Genomic DNA, 23,903 nt, shown 5'->3' with positions numbered 1-23,903 from the left:
AACAAGATATAAAGTAAAATGTAAAAGATCCTTCCCCAATCATACTCTCCAGTGTTAACCACTATTCAAAATAGTGTAAAAAAAAAGACTGTTTGTTACAAAAAAGGAAGCTGGAACTATGATATTTAAGGTTGTGCGACATTTTTCCCTAAAACAAATGTCCATTTATTACACACAAATTAAGTGCCTGGTTTTTTGTTTGTTTGTTTTAAAGATTTATTCATTTCTATACAAGAACTGGGGTACAGGCCAGAGGCACGGGAGGGGAAAGGACTCACCAGAGACAGAGCGGGGAGCAGAACAGGCAGAAGGACTGAAAGCACTGCTGAGGGGAGCAGTGGGTGAGACAGGAGAGGTCTGCCATGCCATCTGGGAATCTCCCTGGCCAGCTGCAAATCGAACCCATGCTGCAGAGGCTGCGGAGAGCTCCACAGCTCAGAGCTCAACCCGCTACACCACCGGGGAGGCCCAAGTGCCTGTTTTTTGAGCCAGGCAGTTAACCCTCATTATCCAGTAGTTAATAAAATAATCATGATCTCAGCTGTCACAGAGTTGACAGTTTATCTTGTACATACCTTCAAATGAATATTAAAAGACTTATTTCATTCCTTACGGATAGGTAAAGATATACATAATTTCACTATACTGATACACCATAATTCATTCATCGAATGCTCCATTGATAAATGGTTGGATTGTTCCCAACATTTCACTAGTAAGATGATGCTTCAGTGAATATCCTTGTACATGTGTCATAGGTATTTGTTCAGATATTTCTGTAGGATAAATTCCTATAAGTGGAATTTCCAAATTTTCCTCCAAAAAATTTCCCTACCAACAGCAGATGACAGTGAGTGCGAGCCTACATCTTCAAGATTTGAAATATTTCTCTTGTGAATTACATCTTCATGTCCTTTCCATTGCTGATATGTATCTTCATCATTGACCATCCAATATATTTGGGGTTTTAACTCTTCAGCTCCATTTTTTCTAAAACATTACTTGAAATGGTGGCTTCTAACCTGATCTCTTGACAGCTGGAGTTACACATCAAGGGAACATTTATTTGGGCAATACTATGTATTTATTGTAAAATAAAAATTAGTTTTCCATGATATAATAACAGTTGGGAAAGATTAGTAGATAAACCCTTCGAATTGGTTGGACATTTCTAGTTTTGTCATATCAATCTCTTAAGAAATACTTTCATTTCCTCTCAGAATTTCAAGACCTTCTGTTTTCAGATTTGTCCATTCAGACCTTAACTCCAATTGAGGCAGTTTACCATTGCCCACTTCGTTTTCCTCTCCCCTTAATCTTCCTTGAGTGCTGTTCCTTCTTTTTCCAAAGGTGCCTATAGAAATGCTGGCCATCTTTTATTGACTGGCCCATACCTTCCCATCTTCATGAAGCTGGCCATAATCCTCCCAGTTTAAAATTACCTCTTCAGCTTGATCCCCCAAACATTGGTTATTTATGCAGTGCCCAAGGCATTTATCATGTATCTCTTGGTTTTGCCTTTCAGTCATAGATATTCCCAGGAAATATAGCCGGAGACATTTGAAAGCCTGACTTAAAAGCAACAACCCTTTACCTCCTATGGCCCAGCCACCCTTCCAGGCTGGCCAGTGATTTTTAGGATGGCAGATATACAACTGTAGGTATCCAGCATTGTTCCACCGTTAGGTGGTTGGGGCAGAGTGCAATATTTGCATTTATTTTTTAAGATAAACCATAAGGACAACTAGAGAAAATTGTTCCTTATTTCCCTCTTACGACTTTGCCCCCAAACTTCTCATGGCTGTTTATTTTCCTTGGTCTGTAGGTGTTATTTGAGGGAAGCATTGAAAAACAGCCTGACAGCCCATTTGAGAACAGCTGATCCTTCACCCATTTCCTGCTATTTCTTTGTTCATTTGGCCTTTTAGAGCTTTCTCGACATCTTTTTTGTCCTTTTTTGCTTTAAAAGACCTATTTCCAGAGAGACTCCATGGCATTTTGTCTTAGTACCTGTCCTAACTTTACGTCCTTAGCATTGATTAAACAAAGCCTCCTCTTCCTGCCCTGATCCATGCCTCTTCCAGGCCTTAGAAGAGAGCCTTCATGTTCTCAGAGCTGTCTCTCATGCTGACTATACACCTCTGCAAAGGAAAGACTATATTTTGAATTTTTTTTCTGTTTCTCTTTTTTAGTCACACAGTATCTCTTACTTAGTAGTAATACAATAAATATCTTTTGAATGGATGAATGAACCTGGTATTTTCTAAATAGATCTAAAAGGAATTTAGTTGTCCTGTCTATGTAAATGCCAAGTATTCATCGGGCTGCTTATTTTCCACCTATAATTTTCAGTTTTACAGGGTACTCAGACTTATGACAGTGCATGTGCTGCCTGCATACCCCTTATCGTGGTATTGATTTAAACATGATGTGATAGCTTAGCCACACTTTTCCTCTTGCCTTCTCAGCGGCATTTAGATTATGTTTGTATGGTACCCTGGGAATTCTCCAGAGACTGTCCCAGAAGTCTGGATTCTGGTATACTCTCTTCAATCATGCTTTGTTGTTCTTTCTTTACCGGGGTCCCACTTGAGAGTGCATTGGGGGAGAACAGGACTTTCTTGAAGCCATGGCTCTGTTCTATAAATGAATGCTTTTCAGACCTTTTTTGCTGAGTTAGAATCTCAGTCTTGCATGTGCTGTGTAAATACAGCTTTTGTCCCTCGGGCAGGTGAGACCTTGATAGCATCTGTATGTCCACATGGGCTTGGAGTAGGGTGCTACCTCTAGTCCTCTCACAGCACAGAGTTTTTTTTTTTTTTTTTTTTTTAAGTGGAGGCTTAAGGTTGCTTTTTTTTTTTTTTTTTTTTATTTTATTTATTTATTTATTTATTTGTTTGTTTGTTTGTTCTGTTTACACATGCACTGGGTACAGTCAGAAGCGTGGGAGGGTGAGAGAATTCACCAGAGCCAGAACAGGGAGCAGAGCAGGCAGAAGAACCGAAGTACACTGCTGAGGGGAGCAGCGGGCGGCAGGAGAGGTCTGCGCGCCATGTGGGACCCTCCTCCGGTGGCCGGGGAGCAGCCGGGGATCGAACCGGCGCTGCAGAGGCTGAGGGCAGCTTCGCAACCCAGCGCTCAACCGCTGCGCCACCGGGGAGGCCCAGCACAGAGTTTTACTTCACATTCCTGAGCTTTAGACTCGTGCTTTGAGACTTGGGTACAGAAACCTGCGGCACAGATGGGAAAGGCCTGGGCTTCTTTTTTTCTGCCTGTCCTCCCAATGCCCAGTTGACAGACTGCAGTTCAGTCTCTTCTATAACATGGCTCCATGCCATCTTCTCCTAGTGTTTGAGAGGAACTATCCTCTCCTAGTATTTGAGAGGAACAAATCTTTGTCATCTTAATATTTTTCAGTGATAAATTAAACTTTTTTTGTTTTAACATGTCATTACCTGAAAAATAAAAGGAGTTTTAACACATCCCTTTTTTCAAGTCATATTCACAGTGTTGTGACACCATCACCACCGTCCATTTCTAGAATTTTTTCATCATCTCAGGGGGAAAAGTAGTCTTATTGTCACTTCATCTGCTTATCTTTTCAGATACTTTGCATCTGGCCTAGTATTTATGAACTAAAAGAGTCAGCTCTAAGACTATCTGTTGCCCAACCTCCTGCCTGGTAGCCACAGTTTCATTCCATTTTTTTCCTCATTGAGAAAGAAAATGCCCTACTCATAATAACTCATACATAGTATATTTGAAGATTATTAAGTCACTCAATAGCCATTATTTCTCAACAGAACAACCCAACTCCTTTAACTGTCCCTTGTTCTTTTCATCTTTTGTTAACATTTCATTGTCTCCTTAGGTTTCTCAATAACCTCTTTATTTATTTTAAAGATTTTATGTATTTATGCATACAAGAGCTGGGGTGCAGGTCAGAGGTGCGGGGGATAAGAGGATTCGCCAGAGACAGTGGGGAGCAGAACAAGCAGATTGACTGAAATGCACTGCTGAGGGGAGCAGCAGGTGAGACAGGAGAGGTCTGCTGCACTATGTGGGTCACCTCCCTGGCCAGGGATTGAACTCGTGCTGCAGTGCCTGCCGGGAGCTTCATAGTGCTGAGACTTAATCTTTTGTGCCACCAGGGAGGACCTCAATAGCCTCTTTAAATAGTGTAAAACTGAACATGATACTGTAGTAAAAGTTGAACAATACTGAATTTTCAGAGGTAATAAGGGCTAGAATTGTCTCAGTTCTTTAAAATTCTTGTAATCCATTCTTTTGTGGTGAGTTACCAACTATGGTTTGATCACGCGGTAAGAGGAGCAAGGTGTTGAGATGATGGGCTTCTGACCACGGTGACTGCTACGTGCCACAGAACTGCATCGTCAACCCTGTGTACCCACAGCTGCATGTCAGTTGCCTCCTTATTGTCTAAATTTTCTTCATCCAAACTAGACTCATTAGATCCCCATATACCTCTACCCTTCTTTCCCTAATTCTCTGGCTAGTGTTACTATCCACCTAGTCACCCAAGGTAGAAATCTTGGCATTATTTTTGATTCTTCTCGGTCACTACTCCTGGCCCCATTCCCACTTGATCACCAAGTATATCTGATGAAACTTCATAAATGTCCCTCTTTCCATCCTCTCCCCAGTCATAGTACCAACAGTCATTGTCATTCATGCAGAACTGGTTTGTTCTCTCCACACCATGGTTTTGCCATTATATTTTTTTCCTAAAGTATGAACTGATTATTCACTACCATTATGTTAAAAGAGATAGTGTATTTAAAATTATCGAGAGTAATACTCTAGTATCTCCAGTGTAAAATAATTCTTCCTAGCCTGGCATGTAAGGCCTAATGGGATATAACTTCACTGTGTGTTTAAAGTTCATCACTTGCCACTTCTTATGAATCTTAAACTCCGAGCACACAGAGCTGCTGTTCAGGAAAAAGGATGGATGATGGCGGGGTCCGTGGCATCAGCTCACACGATGGTGAGCCTCTTCCTTAGGCTGATGTGATGTAATTTCTGACCCTCTGCTCCCTCTGTCCCAAATGTACAAGGAAATGCTTTAACTCTCTCTGCCAGACCCCATCTTCACTTGCTTGTGTAACTGACAGCTGGGACCTCCTGCCCAGGCGTGTTTTCAAGGCTGGCTCCCTCTCTGCCCCTTTGCCTAAAGGAAGGCAACTCAGGATGCCGGAGACCATGGTACACCTCAGCTTTCCTACAGGATGTTTGTCTCTTCTAAGAAATTTTCCTGTTAGCCCTTCTCCAGCCTTCCCACAATCTTCCCTTTTCTGTCACTGACTTCTGTACTGTTGCCGTTCTCTGACCTTCATAACATCCTTGCAGTCTTCAAGCCTGAGCACTCCCTGCCGAGTGAGGCCAACGCCTGGCCCTTCTGCTGCCCTCCTTTGCAGCATTGGCTTTGCCTCCTTGGTGCCCTGGTCCCAAGTTGTTGTCATTTGTATTTTTGTTGTTGTTGTTGTTGATTTTGTTTTGACTTTTAACCAAATGTTTCTAAACATCATGGGAGCAGCCCACAGTGAGAATCTCCCTTTATGCTTTTATGTCTTTCCTTGACTTAGAATCTGGTGTTCAACAGCAAAATCCAAGTTGTATTTTCAGTCTTGTGAATTTTCGGAGGCATAAGGTCTGGAACTATAAAATGGACATCGCAACAACACAGATTTGTTCGTAGAAAGTTCCCACATTGTCATGACTTTTTTCCTCCCTAAAGAGGAATTCTTAGGCGTTAACAGAGAATTCAATCACCAGATCAGAGGTGGAACCTTTGAAAAGACAGTATCCCTTTCCCTATGATGTGTCAGGGTTTGTGTGGAGAAGTAAGTTGGCACTGACTCAAGAACCCAGCAGAGTGTGACTTAGCCAGGGGCAGCTCTGCCAGGGAGCGGGAGGAGAGGAGAAGTGGGCGCCAGCCAGTGCCACCTGAGATCAGTGTGCCACAGCCTTTGATGCCTGTGTGATGTCCCAGATCTAAAGGACTGAGAATAAAACCCTGCAGGAACCAAGCTGCTTCTCGCCCAAATTGTGCTGTTAACTAGTCAGGAAAGTATGTTTGGATGTTGCAGCTTAACATCACATTTGCCCATAGATTTATCGTTCAGAATTCCTCCCAGAACTTTTCCAGACACAGCCTTTTCCACAGACATCTTGAAAGGATGTGAATTGTGCCTGCTCTGCATTGTTTAACCTGTGCTTGGTCATTCATTCTCATAAAATCTGGGATTATTTATTATTTCTATATTGTCATGTTCATTGGTGTCTGATATAAAAATGTTTTTTCTCTTCCCACGCATATGCCAACACATTGTAATATTGCATATTTAGAAGTCAGTGTCACTTCTGTGTTCACCCCTATTAGTTTTTAAGATTTATTTATTTATTTATTTATGTATTTATTTATGCATAGAAGAACTGGGGTGTAGACCAGAGGTGCAGGGGGTGAGAAGATTCACCAGAGTGGGGAGCACAACAGACAGATCTATTGAAATACACTGCTGAGGGGAGCAGCGGGTGAGACAGGAGAGGTCTGCTGTGCCATATGTGGGTTAGCTCCCTGGTCGGGGACCGAACTCAGGCTGTCGTGGTGATAGTGCTGAGACTTAACCCCTAGGCCACCAGGGAGGCCCCCTGTTAGACACTAAAGACAGGATCAATATTTTTATTATTTTAAAAATTGAAGATGCTTATTTCAAAGCAGTATATAAAAGTCTCTTTATGGTCAATACTGTGTTCATGTATTCAATAGCTAAAAGACAGCTAACCTGATGGCACAAAATACCTAGATTCATTGTACAGCTACCAGCTCTGCAGAGAAATCTGACTTATATGATGCCAAGTGCATTAAAACAGCATGATATTAAATGTGCTGTATTTATTTGCAAGGGCTATGTTTTTCCTAATAGCTATGTTCTCTTGGCCTTTTCTTTTCTCATAGTTTAAATTTCAAGCATTCCGTAGAGTGAATGTGAGTGTGTATACTTACCCTGGCATAAGACTTATTTTAACACCCCGATTAAAGGGGGGGAATCTACTTCTCTTAATCTTTATGAAGACACTGACTGATGCACAATTTAAGAAGATATTGTCTTTGAAGTGACTCCTAATAGATACTGGCATCTTTATACTTGCATAATTTTAGTCATCTTTAATATTTATTAAGTACCCCCACTGTAGCACAAAGATATCTTAAAAAATACCTCAAAGGAAAAAGAATCTTAAAAATATGTTAATGCAGAAGTTATAGAGATAATATAGATATACCTTACTGTGCTGTGTACTTAAAAATGGTTAAGATGGTAAATTATAGCTTATGTATTTTTTACCATAATCGCAGTCAGTTACAAAGTAGAGGTGGCCCTGGATTTGATCTGGGCAGGACAGGGCAGGGGCAGTACTCCCCCTCAAGTACTCATGCAGCCAGGTATCTGAAGTGAGCGGGACCCCTGGATACCTTTGACCTAAGGCACAGTGCCAAGGGGCATCTCCCCTGAGGGCTCCATAAAGGACAAAGTCTCTCCCCTTGCCACAGTTCCCTCTGTTCCTACATTGTCCTCTCAGGGGATGATCACTCTCATATGTCATATGAGAGTGCATCTGTTAGTGGTTCTGTGACTGTGCCACAGCCCATCCTGGCATAGCTCTGCATCCCAGTGAATGCCACACATTCTCCCTGGCACTAGCATCTGACTTGAGTGGATGGGGAGGAGCTCCCCCACTCCCGACCTTGATTTCCATCCCAAGTGAATGACTATGGCCGATTCCACAGAGGATTTCAGCTCTGTAGTCCCTTCTATGGCCTTCTGTCCCAGCCTGTTTTCCTATGACCTTCACTTAGAAAACATTTCCAAAGAGGGAATTTAAAGTTCATCCCAGATGAAAAACTCAGGAAACAAATCTCTTTTGTCATAAGAGAATTTAGTCAGAAAGAGATTGAAATGGGGCCTCCCTGGTAGTGCAAGGGGGTAAGTCTCAGCACTCTGAAGCTCTAGTTTGATCCCTGGCAGGCCAGGGAGCTACCCACATGGTGCAGTAGACCTCTCCTGTTTCATCCGCTGCTCCTCTCAGCAGTGTATTTTGGTAGATCTGCCTGTGCTGCTCTCCACTCTGTCTCTGGTGAGTTCTCTCACCCCCACCCTGCATCTCTGGCCTGTACCCCAGCTCTTGTATGCATAAATAAATAAATCTTTTAAAAAAGAGGTTAAAATCATACGCACCAGGAATATGTTCAGTTTCTTCAGATCATCTCTTCTTGCCTTTAATTTTCATGGAATTTTCAAGTTTCTCCAGGTTTACACCCAAAATCAATAATCTTTCCCATTTTCAAAAAAAGATTTTTTTGGGGGGGTTGGATTATTTCTCCTCTTGCTAATTTATAGTGCTGTCTTTGGCCTTGTTTCCATTAGGAGATGAAAGCATGGAAATTAAAAAACAAATTACAGGAATGAGAAGGTTACTGAATGACAGCACTGGGAGGATATACCAGCGTGTTGGCAAGGAAGGAGAAAAACTCAAAGAAGAACCCCAGGATTTGGATTCCATCTGGCCTCAGCGTTTGAACTCCTCTGCTGAGACCCCGCAAAGCCTCCACCCTCCTTCACGTGGTGTGTGGAATGAGCTACCACCCCAAAGTGGGCAATTCTCAGGGCAGTATGGTACCCGCTCTAGAACCTTCCAGACTCAGCCCCACCCTGCCGTGAGCTCCAATGGTATGGTTGTCCTTATCAGTATTCAGAATGCTCTCGTGGGGGCTTGTCCAAATGTGTTTCATTTAGAAGTATTCAGCATGTTCCTTGAGTTAATACAGTGTATGTTTTATCCCCTCCCTTAATCGCATTCCCTAGCTGAGTTAATTTAAAAGAATGGGAAAACAGAGTAGACAAGGTTGAGGAGTCTGAAAAAAACAAGATTAAGAAGCAGAAAAAACTGGAAGTTCCATATTAGAACAGATGATTTCTTAGTAGAGAGTTTAAGAAATTAAAGCTATCATTTGTTGGTATACAGATATTATTGTCACAAAAGACTGAACATTAGGCAGAAAGAGCTTCCCTTTGTCATTTAAAGTGACTTGCTGGTCATTTGGTCTTACCCTCCTGCTTCTGCCCTCACTTTCTCCTGGATCAGAAGAGTCACAGTGGAAGGGCTTTTACTGTCATCCCATTGACACCTCCCTCAGCCTCACACTGTAGCCAGAGAACCGAATGATCCATGTTTTATAACTTGCTTCATTAAAGTTGAAAATTATTCCTTTAAATTAAATGTCCTTAATGTAAATTTCTAATTTTTAAGCAAAAAATCAAATAGCAAATTATTTTTCAAAGTTTAAGGAAAAAACTTGATTTTTCCAGTTATTTTAATATTCCATCCAGTGACACTGGATGTTGCTTGTTCTATAAATTATAGATGTACAGGTTTACAGTTTTCACAAGACAACAAGAAAAAAGTAAGAATGCATTTTCGGTTTCCTTGAAAAGTTAAGGATTTTTTTTTTCCTATTCATTATCCTTCAAGAAAAAGACAGCTGTTTTGGAGAGGTTTTTTAAAATGCAATTTATAGTAAGTAACCAGTTCAGAGGCCTGAAAAACCATCCTGAGACACTGCTGATGAGCCAGTGAGGGACCACAGGAGATGGATGGGTGTCTTCTCTTTCTTTCAATATTACATAAGCCAATATCAAATTCACTCGCTGGCCTGTTTCCAGGTTAGAGGGAGATGGCTCTTTAAAGACTCCTCCATAAAATAAAAAGTCAGTTCTCTTTAAAATTAGAAAATGATTTATAACAAGCTGAAAAGGGTTGGTTTTGTCCTCTAAAAATGATAAAAATAGTACTCAGGATAGTGACTAGAGATATTCTATAAGGCCCTCCCAGCTCTTCTGCCATGGAATAAACAATAGGGGAAACAAAATACTCCTAGGAATATATGAAGTTAGGAAAGCCCACATTTTTGAGTGGGGTAAACATTGCTGTATTTTCTGGCATATAACAAAGATGGTGAATTTACTTTGGAAAATGTTATTAATGTTGCAAGTTACAAACATATAGTCCCTCATACTTTATTTGAAAATAGATCTTTTTGTGTTTATTGTTTGTGTATTTTTCAATAGAAATGCATTATATATATAACTATGACTAATCTGGTATTTCATTGGAATTATTTGCAATTTTAAAGTTGTTACATCACCATTTGCTACAACCTTGAGCATAAATAATTGTGCTACACCACAATAGTAAGTTATCTTTAAATATTTCGTAGTTTTGCTGGGGCAACTTTTTTTTATAGTATCTACAAATAAGGCCTTACAAATAAGACATTTAAATTATATGTAATGTACAATAAAAGATAGAATTGGACCAAAACCGTTGAATTTACCTCTTTCACCCACAAACAAACGTAAGTGAGGGTCATCTCTCACACCGCTCCACCTCATGGTAATGTGGACAGGTCTGATGCTGGAGGCAATGCTACTGAAAGAGTGGTTTCCCAACTGTTCCATTTTATTCTGAGGACAATAGGAAGATATCTGTTTACTTGTAAGGGAAAGAGAATGGGATAGTTTCATTAAAGAAAAGATTATATTTAAACAGTGAAAAAGAGAGTAAGGTGAGGGAATAGTAAGAAATAGGAATGGAAAAATGATGTAGGAGGATCTCCTTTGTTAAGTTGGAGAATACCTTCTAACCATCAAGTTTCAATCCATACTCCCTGCACCCTTGATGTTCCCTCACCCCTTACATACCACACCCAATGAGTGTTCTACAAGTTTTAATGTGTTCCCAGTTCTCAACTTTTGAAATACCAGGTGTAAAGCCAGACTATTTTTTAATAGACATTCAATTCTTAATATGAATCTTGTAACATAGGCGGCTCACAGGGTTTTTTTTTTTTTGTTGTTGTGGGTTTTTTGGTTTTTTTTGTTTGTTTGTTTGTTTTTGTTTTTTGTAAAGCTGTTCTTAGGGCTAATTTTTTGGTGCAAAATAGCCTGAGTGTGTTTCTAGTGAATTTTTATGGTATTGTTGGCGGTGACCTGGTGTGACAATAGGGTGCCTGCTGTGACCATGCATTGTGTGCACACAATCTTGCAAGCATCTTCCCCCACCCCGCCTCCCCGCGAATCAGCATGCACCTTGCAATATAGAAGGCTGGATAATTAGATCAAGTCAGACCCCAAAATTTAGATTGTGAAAATTATTGGGTACGTTTTCCTTAGGCACAGTCTTATAATAATTGCACATGCTTCAAAATCCTGTTGAGACACCTTTTTTCCCCTCCCCTCTTTATAATCTTGTTGTTGTTTGGAATATGTCATTCTTTTCTTTCGTGCTTAGGAGAACTTCCAGTGGTGAATTCGTCAGTTGGATCAAACTGCTGTACTTGTAACTGCCAGTCAACATTGCAGGCCATTCTCCAAGAACTCAAGACCATGCGGAAGTTAATGCAAATTCAAGCAGGTACAAAAATCGGGCCTCAGATTGAGGCCTTTGATTTTTATCTGACATCTTCAGTTGGGATGTTTATTAAGTTTCTATTATTTAGTTCTCCCCACCCAGTTGTCATGCTGTGCTTCCTCAGGTATCCATTTTTCTCAGATTTGCCAAATCTAATAAATTTTTTATTGCTAATCATACTACTCATGTACTGAGTTACATGTGCTCCATATTCCTCACCCGTGCTCTCCTAGGACTTTGTGAATGTCAGCTAATTAAATTTTGAAACAATTATACATGAAGGTAGGCAGAGTTCTTCAGCTCATTTTCCTAATGTGCATCAACAAGGAGTTTCACCTCAGGAAAGAAATTGAGGCTGACTCAACTTACCTTCTGAGGTGCTACATGCATCTCGATAATCCTTACTCTCTGTGCAAGTCCCTCTGGGGCTTGGCGTGATGGTAGGGAAGCAGACAACTTTGTGTATGTGAAGGAACCCTCTAGGAAGTGTGGGCTCCAACAGTGAAGATATTCAGGAGCATGAGAGTCAACGTTGTTCCTCAGACTCTGCTTATGGCTTTTCTCCTTCATATTCAGGATGGAGAAGCCCAAAGACCCCACTTACTTGTCTTCTTTATTTGCATGGTGTCTTTTTCTCACTCCTGTTAGACAAGGTGAAGACCATAAAGAGGAGGAATTCTTAGTTGGGACCCAGAATCTCACTTTCTTCTCGTGGATGTGACTTCTTTGAACCCCAGGTTTCTCATCTGTTACTGGTACATTAAAACCCATAACTCAAAGGGCTACTTTCAAAACAATGAAATAATAAATGCAAAGGAGCCATTTCTTCAGTGTGCTAAAGCCCATGAAGCATTTCCTAGACGCCTGGATATCTAGGTCTTCATTGTGCTTACTTTGTTTTCTAATCTCCACAATTGGTAAAAAAGCCCAGAACCTTTTGTCATGGGTACAGGAAATATTCATTTATTAAGCATCCCCTGTTGTCAAGGGGAGCTGCTCAGTGAGTGGACACCATGGTCTTACTAGAGCTGGCATCCCCGCCCTTTCACAGTAAAGGTATTCAGGAAGGTCAGCGTTCAGAAGTTATACTTGGTGCCATTTAGTGAATTCTTTTTTTTTTTTTTTTTTTTATAGAGGCATGTTTTTATTTATTTATTTGTTTGTTTGTTCGTTCGTTTTGTTTATACATGCACTGGGTACAGTCAGAAGCGCGGGAGGGTGAGAGAATTCACCAGAGCCAGAGCGGGGAGCAGAGCAGGCAGAAGGACCGAAGTACACTGCTGAGGGGAGCAGCGGGCGGCAGGAGAGGTCTGCGCGCCATGTGGGACCCTCCTCCGGTGGCCGGGGAGCAGCCGGGGATCGAACCGGCGCCGCAGAGGTCGCCGGCAGCTTTGCAACCCAGCGCTCAACCGCTGCGCCACCGGGGAGGCCCGCATTTAGTGAATTCTAATAAACTTTTATTATTCAATGATGTGGTTTTGACACAAAAGGCTGTTTAAAACATGGACATATCCGTTTGCCAAGATTACATGAAAGCAAGGTGAGCAAGACTCTCTGAAAAGCAATATCTAACTTTATGTAAGAATTTGGGTTGATCCCAAGCTAAAAAATATAAGCATTCTGGTCAGGCAAGTTAGCATTTGACTCACCTTGTTCTGCCATGATAATCTGTATTCTTCTTAACCTGGCAAAGGTTAACATCCCCTAAATAAGAAGCTCAGAAAGAAAGGTTACTTCATTATGTGTGGATTCTTCTCTCAGAGGACGAATTTGTTAGCACTTAAGAAATTATGCATATGAAATTGTAATGATTTATTTTGTTACTTAAGCTCCTTACTACTGAAATGGCAAGCTACAATTTGCAACCATTTAAATCCTTGACTGAAGCCTTTTTAGAATCTATTAAGTAAATGCCACTTTGTCACCATGTTTTCTTTTCTGAACCTTTACAGATTAGGGCAGTAAACGATTCCAAAGCTGTAGGATAGCAGAAAGGATAAACTGAATAAATTACTCTTCTTTAATTTTCTTAAACTTAAGAATTTGTGTTGTGTGGGTAGATTTACTTAAGCTTTTTTGCCTATAAGACTTAGGTTTAAATTATATTTAGAAAGATTCACCTTTACTTTAGGGAGAAAACTAGGGATAAGATCAAGTGATAAGGTCTGGATATAAGAGACCAGGGCTATGCCGAAGCTTTCAGGAGGAGAAAGCTCAGATAGTCCCTGCATTTTTTTTAATCCAAAAACATCTCCACTTTTAATTTAGAATCTGGAGGCTTGCATACTACCCCATATTCATAATTGCTTCTGTTGTCCTTTTGACTTTGGGGATGGATACCTAGTATTGAGTGAAAAGTCAGAACAGAGAGAAAAGATCTCCTCTCTGGCATGCACGTTGGAATCACTTCAGGAGCCTTAAAAAAATTCCAATGCCTGAGACTCACCCCCAATATTCCAGTTCACTTAGTCTGGGATGAGGCTTAGGCAAAGTTCTAGGGGATTTGAGCCTAATGTGCAACCAAGGCCAAGAATCAGAAAGCTGGGCCTCCCCGGTGGCGCAGCAGTTGAGCGCTGGGTTGCAAAGCTGCCTGCAGCCTCTGCAGCGCAGGTTCGATCCCCGGCCACCGTTGAGGGTCCCACATGGCACGCAGACCTCTCCTGCCGCCCGCTGCTCCCCTCAGCAGTGTACTTTGTCTGTCTGCCTGTTCTGCTCTCTCCTTTGTCGCTGGTGAATTCTCTCACCCTCCCGCACTTCTGACTGTACCTAGTGGTTGTATAAATAAATAAATAAAATCTTTAAAAAAAAAAAAAAAAAAAAGAATCAGAAAGCTACACTAACTACTGCACGGTGATTTAAAAAAATTTCAGTGTTCATATGTTTCTGATATTTATTTATATATTTCTTTCCAATCTTGAGATGGAAACATCAAGTTCAAGTTTAAATATTCTGTATTTGCAGATGAATAGGAAATGATCCCATATTTATGTGTATTTAAAGATGTTTAAAGATGTTTAGTTTTCATTTGGCTTATATTTACAAGTGTATTTCTGTCAAAAAGCAGGCATATCACATGGCCTTATTTAGCAAGCCATATTAATCTATGAAGATTTAAATAATAGTGCTATATTTTCCTATTAATCTTCCCATCAGAGTATTGTTCAATGGTTAGCAAACATTCCTTCTCAAGGTGTATCTGTGAAAATTGTAATTACCAACCTTGATTTCCATAAGTACATATTCAGTTTTAGTGCTTAGCCCATGTTGACTGTGTTCATTTTTGAAGCTCAGACTGTTTCTAGGTTTTATTAATTTGCTTCACTTGCACACAACTATATTATTCCCTTGATTTAGCTCCATAAAACCAAGGCATGACATGGCCTGCTCCCATCCAGTAGCATAGTGCTATGGAGATTGATGAGTGGACAATACTGGTTTGGAAAGGAAGGGCTTACTGGACCTGATAAGTGACCAGCAAGCTTTCCTCACATGCTTACTGATTTCTGTTGTAGAATCATCTGTTTCTTGTTAGTCTTGCCCAAATGTTTGTCTTTGTCAATCTTGGCATTTGTGAGGCTATTAGCCACCAAGTAGTTTCCTCTCAAATGATAACTGGAATATTCCTAAGATTGGCTTACCAGAAAGTATAGACTTGTACCTTCCAGAGTTCTCATTCATATCAGAATGTAATGCCATTTGTAATATCATGCTCAAATGTTTCCTCACAATTACAGCATCTTTTCCTTCCATTGAACCAGCAGCAGTGGTACAGTATGATTACTCACCTGCTTTGGAGCAGAGTTTTCTCTTGGTTGTTTTCCTGCCATTGAACTTTAAAGTGTCCCCAAGCCTCCATGTGGTCATCCTCAGGTCCTGCACCTGAGGTGCTTCATCCTTCACGAGCCTCATTTCAGGCTCAGTTTGTGGGACATGTGGATAGATGGGTGATAGTTTTTCTAAGTTAGACACAAGTGCCTGTACCATATTTTTGTTTAATTCACAGTTGGAACCCAAAACAGACAACAACCCCCAATTTCCCTTATGTGCTCCCAGCGAACTGCTGTCTCACGCAAGAGAAATAAAAAGAAAAAAGTGCCCCCAAAGACTGTTGAGCCTCTTACTGTGAAACAGAAGCCCAGTGTGTTAGAAACTGAGAAGACGACATCAATTACCTCTGAGCAGTCTGGTTTCCAGACCACCGAATGCAGCTCTACTGAGGAGAACCACCTCCTAGGATTTGGCATTGTTCTCGAATCACCTTCCTCAGATGTAAGTAGATATTTTCTAGCTACTGACACTAACGTGATATAACTTTTAGGAATTTTATAGTATGAATACACTTTCCTCTTAACTTACTCTGCCCAAAAACACTAGAAAAACTTGAAGAATACACATGGGAAAAGAGAAAAGTACTGGTAAATAACTAGAATTTTCTCTTCTGAAAACCTTACTCGTTATTTATTTAAACATGTTTTCATTCTTTGTCTCTGAAAGAAGAAGGGTGATGGAGTAAATAATCTCCTCACTAATTCCTTTAACATTTTTAATTTTGCAGTGGCCGTTTTCAATTTCCTCAGTTTAGGAAGCTAAAAGAACATAATTAAATCCTTTGTAGATGGGCATAAATGAACAGAACCTTACAGATAAGGTCACACCTTTCTAGAAACACAAACTAATAATAAAAAAAGAGCAGTAGTGCTAATTCTATTTTATAGATGCAAGCTACACTGCTAATTAGGTTGCAGAGCCATGCCATTTACTCTGTATAATGATAGGTTAATGTTCTGCAAAGGTTTTTCTATTTTAATATTATAGCTAGAATGTTGTTGCAGTCCAAAAGATGTTGGATGACATCTAAGATAGCCATCTGACTAGCCATTTTATACTCATATGAGCATAAACTGATTTCTTGAATAATTGCTATATTTGCACCTGCATAGCCTATTTACAATATCTTTATCTAAGTACATTGATGTTGTGAACTCCAACTTGTTGGGAGAGTTCTTAAAATAAACAAGAATGAGTGATCTATTATTATCAGACTGCATAGGATGAGAATCCTGCTGAGAACTCCCACAGGCCTATATAGGATTGGAGTTTGGCCCTACCTTTTAAACTTTAAACAAGAAATAAATTGCTATTTTTATAAAGTGTTCCCTTTCAAATTACAGGAATATAATTTGCTGGCATATATCCACATTGAGTCTTTAATAATAGGAGGCAACAAAAATAGTTATTTTGTGACTTTAGATTAGAAAATCATTTGAATTTTTATCCAGTCCTTGACATTAAAATGCTCTTATTTGCTTTCTTGTTAATGAACACATGCTGCAATTGTTTAGAAATTCTTTTAGACTGAAAACTTAATTTTAAAAAATTATTAATGATGATAATGTTCTACCCCAGACAAGTCAGCTTATTTGGTTATATAATGTTGTTATTACATCTAAAGTCCTAGGTTTCAAAATTTATGCAGAACATGTATTTGGAAACTGAAGTCAATTTTCTCATAACAAATACTTTCAGTATTAAGCAGTTTTCATTATACTTCATTCTTTTCTTGAACTTTCTCAGTAGTTTTTTCTGTTAGGTATTGATGGAGCAGGAGTAATTAGTTGAGTTTATAAATCACCTCCTTAAGGTGCTGATATAATGCTAATAATTGAACTTTCTCTTTAATTTTTTTTTTTTTTTACTTATAAGCTCCAGGTGTATACTTCAGAGATAAATTGAGGAAGATCTGATAAAGGCTATATGGACATTAGTGAAATAGAATAGAATTTTTCTAATGTTTACCAATTTCAGTAAAATAATTTTATTTGTATGCCAAATAAAAATAATTGATTTTTATTAATGATGTTTTTGCTAACAAAAGCTGCTAAATTAATAGAGCACACTGAGAATTGTTAATAAAAATTCCGCTAGGTGTTATCTTTGAAGAATAACATGCTTCTAATGAAAAGCAAAAATTGTGTATGAATATATACATTATCTGTACATTATTCAGCAGATATACCATTTGATTCATCTAGTCATCAAAAACTAACCTAGAGAACCCTGTAATGAGTCCCATCACTGGATAAAGAAATTTTGTCAATAGACTGTGTTCATTGGCACTAATGAGGCTGGACTATGCATCCCTGGGACAGTATTCTTGGGTGATGGGTCATCAATATAATAATCTTACAAGAAATATTTTATAAAACAGAATGGAGAAAATAAAGTGTAGTTGGATATATACGGTATAAGTAGATAGAAATTGAGTATTTAGAGAGGAGCTTTGGAAAGTAGCCACTATTGGGAGGATTAGATCCAAAATTAAAGAGTGGGGCAAATCCTCAAGCAGCTGTCAGGCCAGCATTGGTAGCAGTGATTATTTAAAACTCCACGGAGGGGCCTCCTTGGTGGCCTAGGGATTAAGTCTCAGCACTATCACTGCTGCGGCCTGAGTTCGATCCAGGCCAGAGAACTGACCCACATATGGTGCAACAGACCTCTCCTATATGGCCCACTGTTGCCCTTAGCAGTGTACTTCAGTAAATTCTCCTGTTATGCTCCCCACTCTGTCTCTGGTGAATCCTCTCACCCGTGGCACCTCTGGCCTTCACCCCAGTTCAGTGGGGCCAGTTAGTAAAAGCCCCAATATGTCATAACAGCCCCTTGGCCTTTATCTTGTGAACCCTAAGGAGCCACTGCAAATTTCAGGTAGGCAATAATCAAACCTGTGTTTTAGAGTGCAAACTAGAACCGCATGTGGATAAGAAGAGAGATGGAAAAAGAAGATTCTAAAACCAAAGAGACCAGGAGGCAGAAAATTAGTCAAACAGAAAAGATTGGGATGGTCTTTACATGAGCAATGAGCCTGAAGAGAAAGAATGATGAGGCCATTAGAAGGTACCCACACAGAGGACTTTGTGACTCAGTAGAAAGTAACTCCCAAATACCTATCTTGGAAACGTAGGTTTCTTACTAGACAGTACTGACTTCTGTAACTGCAAAAGGAAAAGCAAGGACAGAGAGGCAGGCTGTCAGCTCTGGATGGGAAGTAGAAGGAAGTTTAGGATCCTCAAAATGTTCACTAGACACCTGAAGCACCGAAGAAAGGTTAGAGCTAGAAGCAATGAATTTTATTGTAAAACTTTAAAAACTTCACAGTGTATTAAGTTATCCCTTTTATACTGTGACTTGGGGTGTCACCCAAGTAAATGCACGTTTGCATATCCAGGCACAAACCTAAACATGAGGGCCCATTGCAGGTAGACCACATTGCTGACGGAAAGGATTATTCTGCTCAAACAGAAAACTGAGCTCTAATCAAAACCAACTGTGATGTCAATAGCTCAGAGTGTTGTAAACACTAAAAGATAGAGAACATATGGAAAAATCCTGTTGAAGTCTGGCACATAAAAGGTACTCAATAAATGTTATTTAGTCTGCAAATGACAAAACTTGTGCCTTTGCATGGAGCACAGAGTACAAAATAAAGTCTAGGATTAGGCTTTAATTAGAACCCTCTCCTCAGTTTAACTCCTATTCATTCTTGTGATTCCTCCCTGCATACACTCCCACACTGTCCTTCCTTGGTCGCCCCCCTCCTTCTCCCCTCCCTGCCCTAGACCTCCACATGGAACTTTCTCTACTGGTTTGTAATTATTTACATGATTTCCCCCGCTTCCTACCAGCTGCCCAAGGACAAGGGACTATGTAATAATAATAGTTGTGTGCCATCCTGGAATAGATAATTTATTATATTCCATCCTCACTCTTTGAGGTATTATTGTTATCCTCTATTGTTATCATCTTATAGAAGAGGCAAGTGAGGCTCTGTAGACTCCTCAAGTTCACACAGCTAGGAAGGCAGAGCTAGTTCCCAAACCACAGCCTGTAGTGTGCACAATTCTTGATCGTGACCAGCACCCAGTAAGTGCTTATGAGGCAATTGACATATCAAAGAACTGAAAGATTAATCTGTGATGCTGTTTACTCTGTTATTTGGAAGTTTCTGGGGGAGAACCTGCTGGTGAAGGGTACAGGCTCTGATCTCAGGCTGCCCACGAGAGCAAGCATATCAGCAGTGTGACTCCAAGAGCCTACCTGTCCTCCCTCCTTCAGTTTTCCTCCCATGAAGTGGGGATAATGGGGCCTCTCTGGTGGCACAAAGCGTTAAGACACAACCTGTGAAGCAATCCACAGCCACTGCAGCTCAAATTTGATCCCCAGCTAGGGAGGTCCCCACATGGTGCAGCAGCCCTCTCCTGACTCACCCGCTGCTCCCCTCAGCAGTGTACTTCTGTCAATCTGCCTGTTCTGTTCCCCACTCTCTCTCTGGTGAGTCCTCTCATTCCCCACACCTCTGGCCTGTAGCCCAGCTCTTGTATGCATAAATAAATAAATCTTTAAAAAAAAATAAAGTGGGAATAATGATATTACTTGTTTGGAGTTGATCTCCTGGAAAAGTTAAATGAAGTAACCTATGTAAAAGTACCTAGAATAGTAACTGCCTCTTTAAGCACTTGATAAATGTTAGCTCTTGCTAAATCTTAGCAGTTTATAGGGACAAGTATGGTTGTTAAATAAATACACACACACACACACATATACACCTACAAGTGACAGATATATGTGAACAAAAAAAATTTTTTTAAAAGATGGTGGCCAGAAACGTTTTACTTTTGGGATAGGATAATTTGACCCATTTTAAATTAGCATATTAAATAAAATTCATATATAAAATATATAGAAGCAAAAGCAGAAACCCAAAACCAAATTTCAGACTTAGATATAATATTTAATTCTTTTTTCATGAGTCACACAACCCAATATTCTACTAGTACTCAGACAAGAGAGTTGTCAATTTTTTACAATCACTGTTTTTTCCTACTTGGCTGTATATATTGATTTGTGTTTTTCAGGTCAGGTATACATGGCCTGCTTATTTTATTGTTGTTTTTCACTTATTTTTTTTTTGACTTTCATAAAACCCGCAGATCAGTTTTTTAAAAATATTTTTATAATAATTTTTAATAGTATAAAACTTCTTTCCATTTGTTCTAGTTACCATAAATATTTTGCAGTAGTCTTAGTACAGATTTATTAAAAGTTATCAGAAGATAAATCTATGGATATCCATCAACTTAAGACAACTTTATTAATGTTTATTTACTGTCTTAGAATTTAATTGTATTGCAGCTGTTAACAGAAATTGGAATTTCTATTAACAGAAATTCTGAATTTGGAATACCTTTTTTTAACATATTCTTAGATCAATAAATAAAATAACCCACTAGGAACTCCAGTAGTAAAGCAAATTGATTCATTTTTAATGTATTCATTGACACATTGAAATTAAGGCAGTAAATGCTTGAGAGCAGGTCCTAATGCAGACTACATGATTCGAATTCTTGCTTCATCACTGGATAATCTTAAACAATTTACATAACCTCTCTATATTAGTTTTCACATCTGCAAATTGGGGATAATAACAGTAGCCACTTCAGGGCCTCCCTGGTGGTGCAGGGGGTTGAGCACCGCACTATGAAGCAATCCACAGCCTCTGCAGCATGAGTTCGATCCCTGGCCGGCCAAAGAGAAACCCACATGGCACAGCAGACCTCTCCTGTCTTGCCCGCTGCTTATATGCATAAATAAATAAATCTTTAAAAAAAATATATAACACTAGCCACTTCATAGGGTGAGAATTAAATTAGAAAACACATGTAATGAGCCTGTCATATTAAGTAGCAAATAAATGTTAATTATGTCATTATTTCCCAGGGTATACTGAAATGAATGAAATAGTCCTTGCCCTTCAAGGAACAGCTGAAGAAAACACATAAACAACAGTTACAGTACAGTAAGAGGAAAGCTCTAGCATAGGCAGTGGAAGTAGATGGAGCCTGGAAGAGCAGGTGAACATCTTCCTGGAGGAAAATTTCATTGTAGTTATGCTGAAAGAAGCTGTATTGCCCTGGTTAAAGTCTTATGTATTGAACATTTTGGCTTAAATATCTTTAGCATAAATCAAGCCACTGCCCTCAGAGTCATTGATTTACCACCTGAAAAAGGAAAAAGCTGAAAACACCTGTAAAGACTCTGGAATGTCTCAGGAAGTGCATAGAGAAATTTTCAAGGAGCCAAATTTTATTATCTTATCTGATACTAATTTCTTAGGTCTACCAAAATTTTGTCAAATAAAAAAAATCAATAAAGGATTTTTTAATGACTTCCTGTAATTTTTATCCTACTCAACATTAACAATAAGCTAGTATGTAGACTCTGCACGCTTTGCTAGAACGTTGGCCTGAGCGTTTTTCACTGACTATGAGCAGCCCCTTATTGTTAGTCTTGAAGTAGCACCTCCAGTGAGGAGCCTCCACCCATCCACGTTGTGGATCTCAGCTCTGCTGGTGGCCTCAGATCTCACCTGTTTTGAGCTCCTGTTTAACAGCTATGCTAGCTGGACCAACTGGAACAGGCCTGACTTTCAGTCTTAACAGGTTCTCATGGCCACCCCGTTCATTGACTATGATCTTGGCACTTAATAAATGGTAACAGTAATCCCTGCTAAATGTGTCTGAGTACAAGGGAGTTAAATAAAACAATTTCAGGTGTTTTCAAACAGAGGTAGATCCCACTGGCAAGCAAAAATAAAATCAATTATAGGGGTTCCGCTGTTATTTTTTCTTTAAATTTCTTTTCACGAAGTGAAGCTTATTTTCCTAGAAATATGTCCAATAAATAATATTTATTTATGCTAAATAAATATTAAATAAGAATAAAGGAGCCATGTATGTGATGGTATTGTGAATAGGAAGGCTAAATTCATAGCCTTTAGACATTCTTATTAATTCTGTTATCTGTGTATAACCCAAAACTAGTTAGCCTTATACAATAGGCTCCTTTATCCTTTGTTTTCTTCCAGGTTTCACTTTGAGCCACTCTGAAACTTGACTAGCTAACCAGTCAATTAGACAAACCATTGTGTATAATTTATTAATTTCCAATGGAAAATCTTGGGCTAATGACCAATATGAATATTCATGCACTTCTTTAACCAGTGACTGTATATAGCTTTTTTCCACATCTAAATGTAATTTGATATTGATAATACCTTTTATAAAATAGTCTTTATCAAAATCGTGTCCTTTGTTATTAATTTGATTATCTCTTTAAAATCATTTAATATATTTTTCTTTACATTCTGCAGGGGAATCTCATGGTATGCTCATAGGGACTTAGGAAGAAGCATTTTTATTTACCTGGTTAGGAAATCCCTCACCAAAACTAGATCTTAACCCCAACTACTTGTGAGCAAAGAGAAACTACAACTGAAATACAAAGAGAAACAAGGTAGTGATTGTCCACAGGGCCGGGCTTAGGAACATTTCAAGAGTCCTTGTGACTCTGCGCAGTTTATGCCTCCGGAGCTCCACATCTCACCCAAGTATAAGAGGGAATGCCATTAGGTAAGAAAATTCAGCATTTGACACATTATTGTGCTCAGTGGCTGAGGTACTAAAATAAGAAGACATACATGAAAATTCATATTTACAGGGGGAATTCAGATTCAACTTTATGAATGATTACTTTAAGTGATATAAATTCTGCCCCATACTTTGGATGTCATCATTTAAAGATCATATTACTTTGGTAATCAATAGAATCTATAAATTAATGTGCAAGCTATCTGTCTGTCTTTGATCAAATAGTGATCCTGTCAAAGAAGTCTAGTTTTTAAAATGATACTCATCTGGAATAGTGGTAGTTTCTATCATAGCCGTAATTAGTAAGAGAGCTGTCATTTAAACTAGAAATGTAAACAAAAATAGATTAAATGATAGAATTTTAAAGAGTTTTGACCTGTTTTTAAATATGTGCACAAAGTTGTGAATCATTAAATGTTAATAATCAACTGTCATTATATTTATTAAATGATGGAAATTAAAGTGTTTCATAATGAAACTTGGAGACTAGGCACCCTGTTATCTTTTCTTCACTCCTCCGAAAATAAAGCTTTATTTTTTCTCTTAAGGAATTAGTTTGTTGTTTTGTCACCTCTTAGACATAGCTTTATCATTCATTCATTAGCAGCTAAGAAGTCTGCATAAGAGAAAGGACCGAGAGCATGAAGGGGGCAGAGATTAGTCACCTTTGCTGTTTGCTGGCTTCTGCCCCAACTAATGACACTGCTTACTCTGTGAGGGCCTCCTAACAGGAAGGGTTCATGTTCCCTGATCTGGAAAGAATGCTTCAGAATAACAATAACTGTCTGTCAATAGAAAGCAAAATAGAAATCATTGACAGTTTCTGCACTAGAATTGCATCTCAGAAATCAAATATAGCGATCCCATAGGGAGTCTCACGGCTCCAGATGTTTTGTTGTAGGAGTCAAGCCAAGTCCAGAAACAGCAACT

At 39.2% G+C, this 23,903-nt stretch overlaps 1 protein-coding gene and 1 long non-coding RNA gene across 10 annotated transcripts in view; one reads left to right on the top strand and one right to left on the bottom strand.

The window, feature by feature from the left end:
* Positions 1–23,903, top strand: part of BEND7 (BEN domain containing 7) — a 79,209-nt gene that overhangs the window by 17,285 nt on the left and 38,021 nt on the right. For 8 of the 9 annotated variants that reach the window (XM_037510632.2, XM_037510633.2, XM_054695099.1 and 5 more), the window contains 3 exons: positions 8,448–8,750; positions 11,371–11,493; positions 15,494–15,759. In XM_037510632.2, the coding sequence (XP_037366529.1) occupies positions 8,459–8,750; positions 11,371–11,493; positions 15,494–15,759 (681 nt within the window). In that variant the 5' untranslated portion in view covers positions 8,448–8,458. The remainder of the gene's footprint in view (positions 1–8,447; positions 8,751–11,370; positions 11,494–15,493; positions 15,760–23,903) is intronic. The other variant, XM_037510628.2, reaches the window with a different exon arrangement.
* LOC129145777 (uncharacterized) overlaps positions 1–23,903 on the bottom strand; it is a 61,219-nt gene that overhangs the window by 3,712 nt on the left and 33,604 nt on the right. The window lies entirely within an intron of this gene.

Source organism: Talpa occidentalis, unplaced genomic scaffold (genome assembly GCF_014898055.3).
Source record: "Talpa occidentalis isolate TD23 unplaced genomic scaffold, MPIMG_talOcc4v2.1 talOcc4.14, whole genome shotgun sequence".
In the NCBI taxonomy this organism is placed as follows: domain Eukaryota; kingdom Metazoa; phylum Chordata; class Mammalia; order Eulipotyphla; family Talpidae; genus Talpa; species Talpa occidentalis.
This window is presented reverse-complemented; position numbering and strand designations above follow the sequence as displayed.